At 36.4% G+C, this 13,880-nt stretch overlaps 2 protein-coding genes across 2 annotated transcripts; one reads left to right on the top strand and one right to left on the bottom strand.

Moving 5' to 3' along the window:
- Positions 1 to 1,066: 1,066 nt before the first annotated feature.
- LOC7472597 (uncharacterized) lies at positions 1,067 to 3,671 on the top strand. The gene is made up of 5 exons (XM_002305993.4): positions 1,067 to 1,680; positions 1,789 to 1,927; positions 2,089 to 2,150; positions 2,730 to 2,868; positions 3,108 to 3,671. Exons 1-5 carry the CDS (start codon positions 1,133 to 1,135, stop codon positions 3,243 to 3,245), a joined length of 1,026 nt encoding a protein of 341 aa, XP_002306029.2. The 5' UTR covers positions 1,067 to 1,132; the 3' UTR covers positions 3,246 to 3,671.
- Positions 3,672 to 4,633: 962 nt separating this feature from the next.
- On the bottom strand, positions 4,634 to 12,978 carry LOC112323212 (probable ubiquitin conjugation factor E4). Its single transcript, XM_024599441.2, has 16 exons — positions 11,966 to 12,978; positions 11,668 to 11,872; positions 11,254 to 11,405; positions 10,916 to 11,165; positions 10,643 to 10,795; positions 9,976 to 10,179; positions 9,720 to 9,832; positions 9,498 to 9,612; positions 7,402 to 7,491; positions 7,082 to 7,285; positions 6,886 to 6,981; positions 6,683 to 6,805; positions 5,631 to 5,723; positions 5,325 to 5,489; positions 5,143 to 5,232; positions 4,634 to 5,049 (listed from the first exon to the last, which is right to left on the bottom strand). The coding sequence occupies exons 1-16, from the start codon at positions 12,793 to 12,795 to the stop codon at positions 4,870 to 4,872; spliced, it is 3,063 nt and encodes a 1,020-aa protein (XP_024455209.2). The 5' UTR covers positions 12,796 to 12,978; the 3' UTR covers positions 4,634 to 4,869.
- Positions 12,979 to 13,880: the final 902 nt, after the last annotated feature.

The following is a 13,880-nucleotide window of genomic DNA, read 5'->3' as shown; positions in this document are numbered from 1 at the left end:
TTATAATATTAATAATTATGGGATGATTAGTAAAGTTAATGAGTGATAAATAAGTTATTATGACTGTTTTCATGGTTGATTTGATTTGATTATTGAACTAATGAATACATGGCATCTAAAAAAAACACCACCAACAAGATGAAGACTCATGGTATTGAAGATAATTTAAAGATTTAAATTGATGTCAATCCAAATAATTCAAAGAGTTTTGAGTTAAATATTGTTGATAATATTGGTGTTGGTATTAATAGAAACACTAATGTTCACAATATCGATGTTGATACTAATAGTAGCAGTAATAACTCTCTAGATGATGATGATCTTGATGAATGTCTTAGAAAAAACGAGGAAGATAAAGACAATGATACTGATTTTAGTTTACATGACACAATAATATATTGTTTGTTTTAAGTTTGTTAATTTTTAGTTAATGAAATTCTATGGATAGAATTGTATTGGATTGTATTTTTAAGTCACTTAATCTATGTATAAATCTTTATTTGAACTATATATTTTAAGGCGTTTAAACTTTTCTATTGTTTATTTTATTTTTGTTATAATTATGTTATATTATTATTTATTACTTGGCTGAAATTATCAATATATAATTAGTTAAAAAAATTTACATCTGATTTTACGATCCAAATTTATATTGTATTGTCAATATATAATTAATTAAAAAAATTATATATAATTTTATGATATAATTTATATTGTATTTTTTATACCATGATAAAAAAACATTTTTGATAACATTACGATGTTAAATGAAATTATGTGGACAAAGTAATAAATAAATAAATAAAATTAGGGATGTAAAATTGTAAGATGTCTACAGTATATTTTATTGGCAGTGTGATTGCGGTTGCTTTTCAAATAATTTTTTGTGCTAAAATGTATGTCAATAATATTTTTTTATTTTTTAAAAATTATTTTTAATATCAGCATATTAAAATGATCTAAAATATATTAAATTTTAATAAAAAAAAATTTTAATTTTTTTAAAAATACGGTTGAACGTGTTACCAAACGTATTCTTAGTATTTTTGCTGTTTTGTGATGCGCCTGAAGCATACCATTCTTCCCCCCCTCGATAACTTGAACCCAACAAAATCTCTCCCAGCCCCAAAAAATGGGAGCCTGCAAAACCCTTATCACCACCTCTCTTACTTCCCTCCCAAAACCCTTCTCTCCATTCTCCAAAACCCAAACCCAAACCCTAACCCACCCTCCCTCTGTATCCTTCACTCCCTGCATACAACACACCAGACCTCGCTCTTCGACAGCAACCCAATCAGCATTCTCATTAGACCCCCCAGACGACACCGTTGAACTCCTTCTCACCAAACGGGACGATGTGTTACGACTAATGAAAATGGAAAGAAGAATAACAAAAACCCACGACGACACTGTCTTGGGTTCTCATTGGTTTCCTTATTTCGACAGGTTCAAGTGTGAAGGTGTGGATTTGAGTAGCAGTGAGGTTTTGGAAGCGGTGGGGCCGTATATGATGGAAGAGAGAAAAGAGAGGATTCGAAATACGGTTAAGAGTAGGAGTTATTCCCTTTGTTTGGTTGTTGAAGGATTGACTGATTTCGGAAACGTTTCGGCCGTGTTTCGGTCTGCTGATGCTTTGGGGTTTCAGTCTGTTCATGTCATTTCTTGTGATAGCTCCAAAAGGTGCTGCTTCGATTCTTTTTGAGGTGAAAAAAATGGTTTTTTTTTAAAGGTTTCTGTCAATGTGTTAATTTTGTCTTATTAATGCTGTTTGTATTGGTGGTGTTACAGATATAAAGAGAATAGGCATGTGAGCATGGGAGCAGAGAAATGGTTGGATATTGAATTATGGGATTCTGCTAAAGACTGTTTTCAAGTTTTAAAATCACGCGGTTATCGGATTGCTACCACTCATGTTGGAATCGATGCGGTAATGAATCTTTACTTGTTCCTTGGAAAATGGTAATTGGCATTGTTGTTTAACTGTGATTGTAGCTAGTAGTTTAAACTGTGGAGTGTCTCTGGCAATTTGATGCGGAATCGTTCTAGCTGTGGATACATGTATGACTGTTTCTGTGCTGTGCTATTTAGGTATCTATTTATGACATGGATTGGTCATGCCCAACTGCAATAGTTGTTGGAAATGAAAATAGGTAATTTACTTCCCCATGCTTTATCATTTTATCACAAAGTTAATGCTGGAGGTTTTTTTTTTTGGGTGGGGGGCTATGTTTCCATTAGTTTTATTACGCTGATTAGTGTTGATATTTGAAAAAAAAGGTTTTCTTTGAACCTCGGTTTGTTGCAATAGATTAAAGGAAGAAAAATAATAGAAAACTACATTATTCTTGCTTGCTCTTAGAAACTCCTTATGAAGCTCTGTTTTGTTAGATTTTATCTCTAGTAGGTGATCCGTACCCCATCTCTGAGACCAGTTAGGGTTCCTAGTGACCAGAATACTAGGTGGCGATTCCCATTTAAATTTTTCATTGATAAGAGACAAGAATTTCTTGTCTCTCCATATTTTGTCAGATAGACCCATTACCATTTTTCCTTGAGTGGTGGACGATTTAATTGTTACATTAAGCTTTTTGATATGTACAGTAAGGATGAAGATATAGACTGCTTTCTAACTAGTTGGCATCTTACTGATGGTTTCTATACCCAAAAGAAATCTAGAACATTTTAGTTGTTGTAAACTTTAGTGATGATGGTTGAGCCCCTACTTGTAGGGGAATTAGTGATGAGGCTCTGGAACTGTCAGATTTGCATTGCAGTATTCCTATGAAAGGCATGGTCGACTCCTTCAATGTTTCAGTTGCTGCAGGCATCCTCATGCATCATGCTGTTTGTGACAGAACTTCGCGCCTGGTAATGAATACTGATTTACATTTTGTGGCACAGGAATCAAGGACCATTTTTTTGTTTAGTATTATTGATTTTGTTTTGCTCATTTAGCACTGACTCAGCTTGTGCATTGATTTTGTTTTTTAAAATTTAAATCGGTAAGCTAAACCTATGTTTCCTATAGTTAGCCTTTGTCTAAAGTTCACAGCCTGATTTATTTTTCTGTTGGACAGAAACCATAATGTTGCGCCAAAATTTTGCAGGGCTCTCATGGTGATTTGACCCCGGAAGAAACACAGATCCTGCTTGCTGAGTTTTCACTTCGTCATAGCAAGAATATGATAAGCATTGCCCATGACTATGCGAAGCGAAAGGCAGCCACTCCCAAGCCAAAGCTATGACAGAGACAAATACTCAATGTGTGATTTTCCTTTGGTTGGATGTCTGCAAATTGACTTTTGGAATTTCTGTAGAAGTTACTGCAGGAGGTACAAACATCATCGCCAAACTGTTCTAAGACAAACCAGAGAAGGCGGTGGGTTGATTGAAATTACAGGATTTCTTCTGGTGCACTGGAGAACACACCAGCAAGAACATCAATGAGTGCTTCATAAGAGAATGCTAAACATGATGATCAGTTGGTGACTAAGGCATCAGTCGAGTCAACGATTATCTTGGGCTCACAATATCAATTTGTTGTACTATGTTTTTTTAAGCAGGAAGATACTTTCATTGTTCCATCTTTGCATCAGCTTTTCATAATCTGAATTTTGTTTTGCTTATGAAACAAGGGAAGAGAATAGTATTTTGGATTTCTTATGTACAAATCAACCTCACACTATTCTGCTCGACTTCAAATTTCAGTTCTGGCAACTTGGTTCTGGGGGCAAGTTGTTCATGAGCCTAGCCAAATGGCCACAGCTCTGTTTCTGCAATGTACTGAAGCGAAGACCATTTGCATTAGGTAGTTGGCAGAATCTGCCTGTAGCTACTGGAAAACTTCCAAATAGAGAGATGATTCACCATCGCAATGGATTAACCTAACAATTTCTGGCATGGTTAATGCAATGCGAGGAAGTTAAATGAGCGCATCAGCATTTTCTATGCATTTTGAAGGTGAGGCATTAGCTGAACAGCAACTGAACAGATACCACGTGAAATTGAAGTTCCAACTATATAATGGTTCCTCAGCCATCCAAAGTACAACATATTCTACAGTCCAAAAATATATGTTGGGATGCAGCGCTCTGATGTCTCACAGGACTCTTAAGTCTTACCTTTCCTCGTGCATTTCATTTCTTCTGTGCCCATCCAAGCCTAGTCCTCGGGCCATTACTGCACATAGTTTGTATGACCTTCAACCAGCAGGGCCGAGTTGAATATTGCAATCCCTTGTTATTTCTTTGAGATGACTTGTCTCACATCTCCACAATCACTAGACATATCCTGTGTCTGATTCTGAGATGCTTGGCTTATCATGGAAGGGGATTGATTGCACAGAACTTGTGAACAATTCGAGTAGCAACAGGCATTTTCTGGTTGCTCTAGGGATTTGGTTCCTACCTTGTTTTTATACAAGAAATGGTGATATTTCCAACTTGACGGTTGATGGTGATCGAAATGCCAACCAGAAGAATCTGCAACCACCAAAAAGTGGTACGGCAAATTTTATTAGGGAATTATTTCTGTTCTGGTGCATTACATGTTGTCCTCACCAGATCTTCTGAGGATTGTTTGCGGAGCACAACCTGATAAAAGCAATGCGTAACCACACCTACAAATATAATACTTGAACAGAATCCACGCCATTGTTAAATAAATTAAATACCTTTCATACACATACTTGAGTTAATACACATCCAAGAACATTCAACACTAGTCTGAAGATAAATATTGTATGTACTACTGCCTATAACCTTTTTATGGTCAGCTGCCACCATCATTGATTAGTGGAAATCCTTCCATTTTTGCTGCAAATATGAAACCCAGTTCATCATTCCGTCTTCAAGAATCTACAGCAATGTTCTAATCAATCAACATTTCTTCAGTTGTGGTTTGGATTGTATCTTTGGCCCTCTGCAAGCTGAAGTCTTCCCCGTGCTTCTTTAATTCTTGGGACCTGACGAACTCCTTTATTCTTGCCTTCAACTCAGTGTTTGGAATCAACATGTCCACAGTAAGATGGGATCGGTTGAAGGGGTCAGTCTGCACTCACATGAAATCAATTTGCGAATTTAATCAAAATTAGTATCCTTGTCACCAAATTTAATAAAATGAATGAACAAGTGAAAGATGTACATTGTCACTCAGAAGATGCCTTTGAATGACAGGCCTATCAACTGTGATTCTTGAAGAAGGTAAGATCACCGGATCCTTCATCAAAGTGCACTGCCAAAAAAAAGCATAAAAGATATTTTCCACGTACAATTTATGGACCCACCAAAGATATTGTCCTTCCCAAAAAGGTATAAGAAACCTACCTGAATTGGATCAAGGAATTCATCTGGTATCTCTCCAAGGGCAGCTTCAGCATCCATTGCCTCAGAAGCTGCAACCCTGGCTTTTGTACCAAGCTCAATAAATTCCTGGATGACCCTCCCATCTTCACCAATTCTCCGAAGGACATCAACAGCAGCAGTAAATAACTAGAGCAGAAAGCAGTGTCACAAAGTATTCAATCAACTGCTACATTTCAGAACAGAACGAAACCAAGGATGTTCTCTCATGGACATTTGATTCTAATAGTTAATGAAAAGCTCATGGAAGTTTTGCAGCATTGAAGTTACCTGCTCATTGTATGACCGCCCATCCTTCGAGATGGCAGCTGGGAATATGTTTTCATTATCACCCCTCGCCAAATGAACATATATACAGACAATCTTCAATGAATCAATAAAGCCTGTTAGGTTTATCATAGAGGCTCAATGACATTATATACAATATCGTACTGATTCCTCCAGTTAGCTTGGTAAGATGATTCCACATTTCATTCTCTATTGATGCAGAATTTATAGATGCAGAGATCCACTCAAGCAAGGCCACAGTAACATGACATATTAAAGAATTGGATATCACTACTCGTCAATGAGCCAGATAAAGCTCATCGTGAAGCCACATATATAATATAGCATGACCCCACTACATTGCATCTAATAGTTATTCGATCTAAGGTTCAGAGTCCTTGAGTTTAAAATCAGAGCCTTAGTCAACTGAATCAGACACCTTGACAAGCTTGAAAATTCACAACCAGAGAAGCATTTATAGTATAGTCGAATTGGCGCTTAACCTGCATATATAGTCATGTTCTCAGTCAACCAACAAGGTGAAACGGCACAGTTACCTGCCTGACTGCCTCAAACCTAAACTTTGGTACCACTGAATAATGACTCCACTGAAGTAGGGTACTCAGGAGAATTGGGAAGAAGTCCTACCCATCAACTTCCTTTTGTATGAAGTCACTACTCTTAAGACTTGAACCTACACCCTGTGGTTGCAATCTAAGACTTTTGCCATTGTATAAGCAAAGTCCTCTAAACCAATATGTAAACCTAAAGGAAAAGAAGCAGTAGAAGAAAACTCAAGAAGAAATAGAAGAGGGTGGGGTACAATCATGTTAAGCAGCTTAAGATATTGTTTTGGACACGAACAAGGAGAAAGGGGTAAAAAAAGGGGGAATAACAATCTGGAGAGTTCAAGAGTGCAAATTTGAACATCCTGTTAACATGTTAAAATAACTGTTTTGAACAAAACAAAAAGGGGAGAACGTAGAAAAAGGAGAGAAGTGACAGCAAGTAGCCGGAGAGAGCTCTCCAGTTAGAAATTGGAGAATCAAACTAACCTGCTCAAGCAACTGTTTTGGGCGAAATTCATACTTTTCAGGGTCTTTCAGGGTAAGGGATTTCCTTTGGGGACCCACAAGTTGTAACAAGAAGTAATTGAGCATGCTGGCCACTCTGTCAACCTGGCAGAAATAAATATTTATCCTACTTGTAAGCGATTACAACATAGATATGGAGGGTCAAAGGCATAAATATATCATACCATCTCAGGGAGAAGGAAAGGTGCTGTAATCTGTTTTGATGTAAATGTCAGCATGCTCAAATCTTCATTTGCCAACTTCATGTCAATGCGGATGATCTGAAACAGCCAAGATATACCTATCCAATTAAGCATATTTTGAATTCATGATAGATGTGTGCACGAATACATACACATATGCATGAGCACACAAACTGACATTCTCTTGGGACTGGAAAAGGCGGGTTCTCTCCTGCCTCTCTTGAGCTGGTCTTCGCTCCCATTCTGTGGTGTTGGACATCTCAGCTTCTAACCCTTTGAGTTCAAGAATTTTGCTCAGACTTTCATCAAGAAGATAGATGCTATCGTTGATCAGGAAGTTCAAGAAATTCAGATAGACACCCTTTTCCTCTTCCTTGGCAATCTGGAACAGCATAAAACAGTCAAATTTGTGTCTGAATGTGTGTGTGTGTGTGAGAGAGAGAGAGAGAGAGGAGTGTTTAATCCACTAAAAAGAGGTGAAATACACAATTGTTCTACCTTTCTCCAAATATCACGATGACTAGGGACCTGCCATAGATATTCAAGAAGTTCGGCAATATTATGCCGTATGTTGAACTTGTCATAGAACTGTAACATATGAGACAAAATCAAGAATCAACATGTAATAAATGTAAAAATGAAAATTTTCAACATCAAAACAGAGCAAATTATTAGTTACAACAGTTTAGAAAATAAGTGAACGGTAAATGGACTTGGAACAAAGAACTGATGAATTAGAAAAAAAATCTCAACATACAGCTGCCTGGATATGGATAGTTGAACAGAATACTTTGAAATGCTCAATTTACCCAAACCAGGCATGGAAAAGGTAAAAAACAGAAAAGGATCCCTACCCTGCATCTGCATACCCAACATACAATGCACCCAAAAAAGGCAAGGTTTCTTTCACCATTTATTTGGACATCAACCATCTAACTGGACACTCCTTGACTCTTATTCAACAGTCAGGGGATGAAACCAAAACATCTCAGTTAATTAATCTAACGAGCAATCAAAGTTCTACAAAGACCATCTTCCCATGTTTATATCCTTTTGACTCATATTTTTCATCTACAAAGCAAGTAATTTTTAAAAGTAATCAAGATATTCAATACATCAAATCTTTTTATAAAGAATGGTCTAGGGGTGATAAAAAAAACCGAAAAACCAAAAAAAATATTAGCTAAAAAAACCGAACCAAGAAAAAAAAAACCAAATTAACTGATTAGAAAATCCAAGAAAACATTCGCTTTGGTTTTGGTTTCAAAAGTCTGAAACTGATTGAACCGGACCAAACCAAACTGGTTCAACCAACACCAGAAAAAAAAAAACAGTATAAATATAAACTTTTCTTCTAACCCTAGAGGCCAAATCAAACCAAGCCACCCCCCTCCCCCAAGCTTTCTCTCAATCTCAGTTCTTGCGTCCCCTCTTCTCTCATTTCTATTGTTTCTTTTCTTGTCTTCACCACTGGAAATAGATGAAACAAGGGAGAGGGTGAATTTGTGCCAACAACCCTTGATCTTTAAAAAGCTTTCTTTTCCCATCTTATTGTCAGGCAGTGGGTGTTGGTGTTTTGTCACCATGGGTGGTGGTAGCTGGTGCTAGCAACAATTAGTATAACAGTGTGAAGAATGATGGGAGGCAGTGAGGACTACTAGAGAGACGGTGCTGGAGTTTGGTTTAATGGTGGTCTTGTTTTCTTGGGAAAAATAAGGGCGATCATGAATGTAAGGAAACAAAAATAATGGGTATTGCTGGTCTTATGGGAAAGGTTGAAGATGATGCATGTGTTTCTTTGGTTTGTTGGAGAGAAAAATGATGGCTGGTTTGGTTTTTTCCAGTTTTTTACTTCAACCAAACCAAACCGAACTGAAATCGGTTAGTGTTAACCGATTTCGTTTTTTAATTTTAAAAAAATAAATTTATTCGTTTTTTAATTTTAAAAAAATAAATTTAGTCAAGTTATTTTTTAGGTAAAAACCAAACCGAACTGAAAATAATCACCCCTAGAGTGGTCTAGTCAATCGGACTTGAAATAATTGTCCCAGAATAAAATCATATTGATCAAAGGCCGAGAGGACTTAGATTCAGATGTTTAAGCATCGAAATCCAAAGAGTAGAGACTCAGATAATGGTCAACAATGCACCAGAAATCGGAAGATAACTAGAACTATTGCTTAAATTGCACAAGAGTAGGTATTATGAAATCTAAAAGCAAGGAGTAAGTGGTTCCAGAATTCCTAATCAGCATATTAGTGAAATAAAAAAAAATATCCTGCTGTTTACAGCTGAAGTATGATAACGCAAGATAACATCCAGTCCCTGCCAATATCAGCCCAAAAGCCCTTACTTCTGGGAACTCTCAAGCTAAGTTGTCAAAAATACGTTTAAATAGAAGTGTTTCCTTGCAGGATCTTTCTTCTACCCAATCTATAATAACTGTGCATCCAACAAGAAAAAACTACCGAGTAAACCAGCAAGCCTTGAAAGGCAACGGCCTAAAATGAGTCCTCCTTATTCCTTACTGTATATATGCACCCTAACACCAAAAACAATCAACTCTTAGAAACTCAAATATTAGGGCAAGTCACCTGTGTGTGAGAGCCTGTGAGCTCAATGTCAACATAAAGCTTCAAGAGGTTCCTTACAAGATACTCAAGTGACAGTTGGTGCCCTTCAAATAGAGAAGCTGTAGCAGATGAACCACTGCAAATGATAAAACCAAATGCTGTAAATACCAAACTTCAAGTTATAAATTTCAATCAAAATTTCCACAATATTCTTTCCTTGCAAAGTGGAATACAGTATATCACCTTCTCCGTGGCATCCAGCAGTTCAATACTTCAACCATCTTTGCTCTTAAATAAGGGTTTCTAATATATGTAGGACTTGCCATGAACATGATAATGAAGTTCATAAAATCATCCTGACCAGCAAGTACAATAGCGAAAAAGAACACATCAACAGGGTAATTGAATTTCATAGATCAGCTCTTGCAAAAGAAAACAAATTTCATGTATCGTGTAAAGGGCAGAAATATATGGCAAAACATTTTATAACGAAGCCTACCAGTAAGACTCCATCCAAAGCTTTTGGAATCCGAGAGGCAAATATAATTAGTTCCATGGCATCTTCCACAAAATGCTCCGGCATTGAGGCAAATTCCTTTGGGCAAGTTGATGGAAGAGGCATTTTAAATCCACCGACCAGGCTAACCAACCAAACCAACATTAACCGGTAGAAAGAAAGTGCACGCTGAATAAGTGCTCCATCCTTAAAAAAAGAAGGAGAAGTAAGATCAGCAGAATAAAAAGAATAGCAAGCTATTTAAATTTACAAATTAAATTGGTAAGTTCTACATCTTCAAAGGATGAACATGCCATTAATAGAATAGAGAGAAGCACGGGGTGGGGATAGAGGAAAGGGAGTTTTCCAAATTAAAATGATTAAGTTCGACATCTTTAACAATGAACGTACTACTTAAACCGACAACGAGGGAGAATGGAGAGAGGGACGAAGGACAAGAGAGAACTGGAAGGGAAGTGCTAGTTTGGGCAAAGACATGGCCCCTGACCCAAGAAAATAAAACAACACCCAACTGTCAGAATCATCTTCCAAAAGTGACATGATCAAAACTTTAGATCTCAAACCCTTGTCACCTCACAGGAGAACAAAAACTTTTAATGTTCAAGACTAGCTTCCAGGATGTCAAGTGCAGAGAGAAGAGGTCCAGTACCCTTAATATTTGAGCTTCATAACAAAGCTTTTCCTGTGAATATAACTCTATATCTTTCTCAAGACGGTCAATATCCTGCTGCAGCTGCTGAGACGGCGTCTGCTCCTGCAAGGCTTTAAAAGTGGAGAGCATATCTTCGCATCTAGAAATTTCCTGACATGATGTTTATTCATAAATTAACTTAAAAGGCAGATAAACGTTTTCATTTGTCAATCAAGGACGTGGTAACAGATTTATAAATCCAAGTCCAGATATAAAGCATGTATGCATTACCTGAACTAGATGCTTAAAGTCGGAAAATGCTTTTAACAGACCCAAGTTGAGCACCCTTGCAGTCATAAAGAAGCACTCACAAATAAATGAGTATTTAGACTTTTCACCACTTCTACCAGAACTGGTGGCTTCTTGAGATTGTACCAAGCGATTTTCAACATCATTAGATTGTGCAGAGATATCAGTTTTTCCCGGAGTATTAAGCCATTGAGTGATTTCTCCTGATGATGCAAGCAGAGCTGTCAACCCTCTAACTTAAGAAGAAAACAAATAATTAGGGACACCAGGAAAACCGATAATGTGATAAAAATATATATATACAATAAGCAGTTCATCACCTTAGATCCAAACGGTTATTGTGAAACACGTAATTTGGATCAATTTTGTTCCTTTTTGACAAATTTGCATCTAAAAAAGGTTCGGATAGCTTAAGCATGACAGCACTTAGATTGATAAACATGCCCGAACTTGCACAAGATAAAGGATCGACCTGTGACAGTCACATGATACCATGTTAATCTACAAAAACAAATCAAGTAACCTGAAAATCATTCACTCAGGAAAGAAAAAACTATCATGCAAATTCCAGTTTAGCAAAAAGATATCAAGCTGTTCCTTCTCTGAAGAAATTAAACAAAATAAATAACCCACATGTTGATTCATATGCCATGTATTAATCAAGATAAAGCTTTTGACAAATCATATACACTATAACTACAGTTCAATAAGTTCCATGAACAGGAGAAATCTACCTGTATGTGAGCTCTTGTCGCATTTCTATTGATCACCTCAGCAAGATACTGAAGCACACTCTCACGAGTATCACCATTTTTAAGAAGAGCAAGAAGCACTTCTGCTAATCCATCATATAAATTATTCACAAGAGTCTTAATTGTAGTAAATGAAGATAACAAATCAGCAGGTCGACGATTTGTTGCATCAGAGAAACACTGCTGCCTGGCATTTTAACAAACAAATAAACAACACATAAATAACACAAACACGAGAAGAAAGAAAAAAACCAATAAATAAACAATCACACGCTCTCACCCCACATCCGGCTCGCTCTTAAAAATAGTATTATCAGGCCATGCACTAATATGAAAAAAAGGACCCAAAATACTTGTCATTTCAATAACTCTCCCATTTACATATGCCCCTGTCGGAATCCACCACTTATGACTAACAAGTGATTTAGCACCGACATTAAAACTAACCAAAAACAATAAAGCCCTTAATGGTTGTTGAAAATTCCCTAAAACAGAAACCTTCAAAACATTTCCCCTCAAATCCTCATATAAACCCTTCAAAATCGGATCCAAGCTATCAAAATCCCCTTCTCTAAAAAACTCCTCTATAAACCCCGGCGGCGGTGGCTGAATTCCGCCACTATTAAACCCATCAACCATCGCAAAAATCAAGGGCAGAACCGGAGAAACATTGGAATTCCCGCTCTTTCTAACAACACTCGAATCACCCCCAAACAAGTCAGGATTCCCTAAATGAATCCTGCAATACGAAACCGACAACTTCTTGACTTGCTTGATCGACAATTCCAGCTCTGATTTCACATTTTTGTCCTTCATATTGGCGATTTTCTTCAACTCATCAACAGCACGACGGTAGCAGCCTAAGAGGTAATTGAAAGGAGGTTCCGCGTTAGGGCTTTGAACAGACAATCGATCGATCAAGACACGTTCAATTAAGTCGCGAGTGAGTTTCAAGTCTTTGCCTTCACTGAGAATCTCAGCTGCTGTCATTTCTAAGTAGAAAATTCGAGGATCAGAGGAGTCGGCGAGGGAGACTGAGAGGATTCTGCGGAGGACAATGTCCTCGATTTCTTGGAGAGATCTCTGAGGTTTATTTGAGGTCGTTGCCATGGTGGATCAAGAAGATTCTTATTTATTTATTAATTTATTTATTTTTCTCGGTAAACAGAGACGGAAAGCGAGAGAGAGTTGGGGTTTCGGCTTGAGACGAGAAGCATTAGTTTAGTTGAGAGTACAAGGAAGGAGACGTGGAAGAGTGTTTGGTCTCTGTTCTGTGTTGTAGAAGAAAGTGAACACTTTCTTTTTTTCTCTATATATGTAATAAGGGTTGGAGAACGGTGTCGTTTTTGTCAGGTTGAAGAGGTTTGTGTTTGCCTGGAATTCAACGAGGGAGTTGGAGCTGGACATCCATTTATTGTATAAAAAAAATAGAAATAGAAGCTAAAATAATTAAAGTTTAAGTTGAAAAAATTTTCAGATTAAAATATATCAAAATAATTTATATTTTATTTTTAAATAAATTTTTTTGTAACTAATTTTGCTTTGTATTTATCTATAGAATTATCAAAAAAATATTTTTTTAAAAAAATCATTTACAACTAATAAATTTTGCATGATATATATGTATGGGATTGTCATGTTAAGGTAAGGATTTATAATCGTAGACTAAGCAAATTAGACCCAAGAAAAATTAATTGATATTTTACTTGTTATGTAGCTTTAAAGGATATAACTTTTATTATCCTTACTATAGCATAAAAATAATAGAGACAAGAAATATTAAATTTCTTAATAATTTTAATTTTAGAGGGACTGAGTTTTATAGAATGATAGAATTTGACAAAATACAAGATTAAATTGAGTTGTATGAAGGTAAAAGACATTTGGTTATTGTTTATGAAAATCACTTAGATAATATTGAACAACAACAACTTCAAGAGCAATCGGTTTAAGAGCAACTAGTTCTTGATAAGGTAAACCCACATGATAAAATTAAAATTAAGAAGATCTTTAAGAATAAGGAGACTAGTAATTTCTAATGACTATCTTGTATACCTTTAAGAATCTAATTTTGATGTTAGACATGAAGATGATCCTAATTCATTTTTATAAGCCATGAATGGAGAAAACTCTATTTTGTGGTATAATGTCATAAAGGAAGAAATGAAGTCCATATTTAAAAATCAAGTGTAAAA

The sequence above is a fragment of the Populus trichocarpa genome, chromosome 4 (assembly GCF_000002775.5).
Source record: "Populus trichocarpa isolate Nisqually-1 chromosome 4, P.trichocarpa_v4.1, whole genome shotgun sequence".
Taxonomy (NCBI): domain Eukaryota; kingdom Viridiplantae; phylum Streptophyta; class Magnoliopsida; order Malpighiales; family Salicaceae; genus Populus; species Populus trichocarpa.
The sequence above is the reverse complement of the archived record's forward strand: the minus strand, read 5'-3'. Positions and strand labels throughout refer to the sequence as shown.

Excerpts from the sequence above, each read along its gene's own strand:
- LOC112323212 (XM_024599441.2), bottom strand. The coding sequence starts at position 12,795 with ATGGCAACGACCTCAAATAAACCTCAGAGATCTCTCCAAGAAATCGAG. Across the intron at positions 7,492-9,497 it reads TCACAGGCTCTCACACACAG|TTCTATGACAAGTTCAACAT; the intron begins GTGACTTGCCCT and ends CATATGTTACAG. Across the intron at positions 6,806-6,885 it reads CTTTCCTTCTCCCTGAGATG|GTTGACAGAGTGGCCAGCAT; the intron begins GTATGATATATT and ends TATTTCTGCCAG.
- LOC7472597 (XM_002305993.4), top strand. The coding sequence starts at position 1,133 with ATGGGAGCCTGCAAAACCCTTATCACCACCTCTCTTACTTCCCTCCCA. Across the intron at positions 2,151-2,729 it reads GTTGTTGGAAATGAAAATAG|GGGAATTAGTGATGAGGCTC; the intron begins GTAATTTACTTC and ends CCCTACTTGTAG. Across the intron at positions 2,869-3,107 it reads GTGACAGAACTTCGCGCCTG|GGCTCTCATGGTGATTTGAC; the intron begins GTAATGAATACT and ends AAAATTTTGCAG.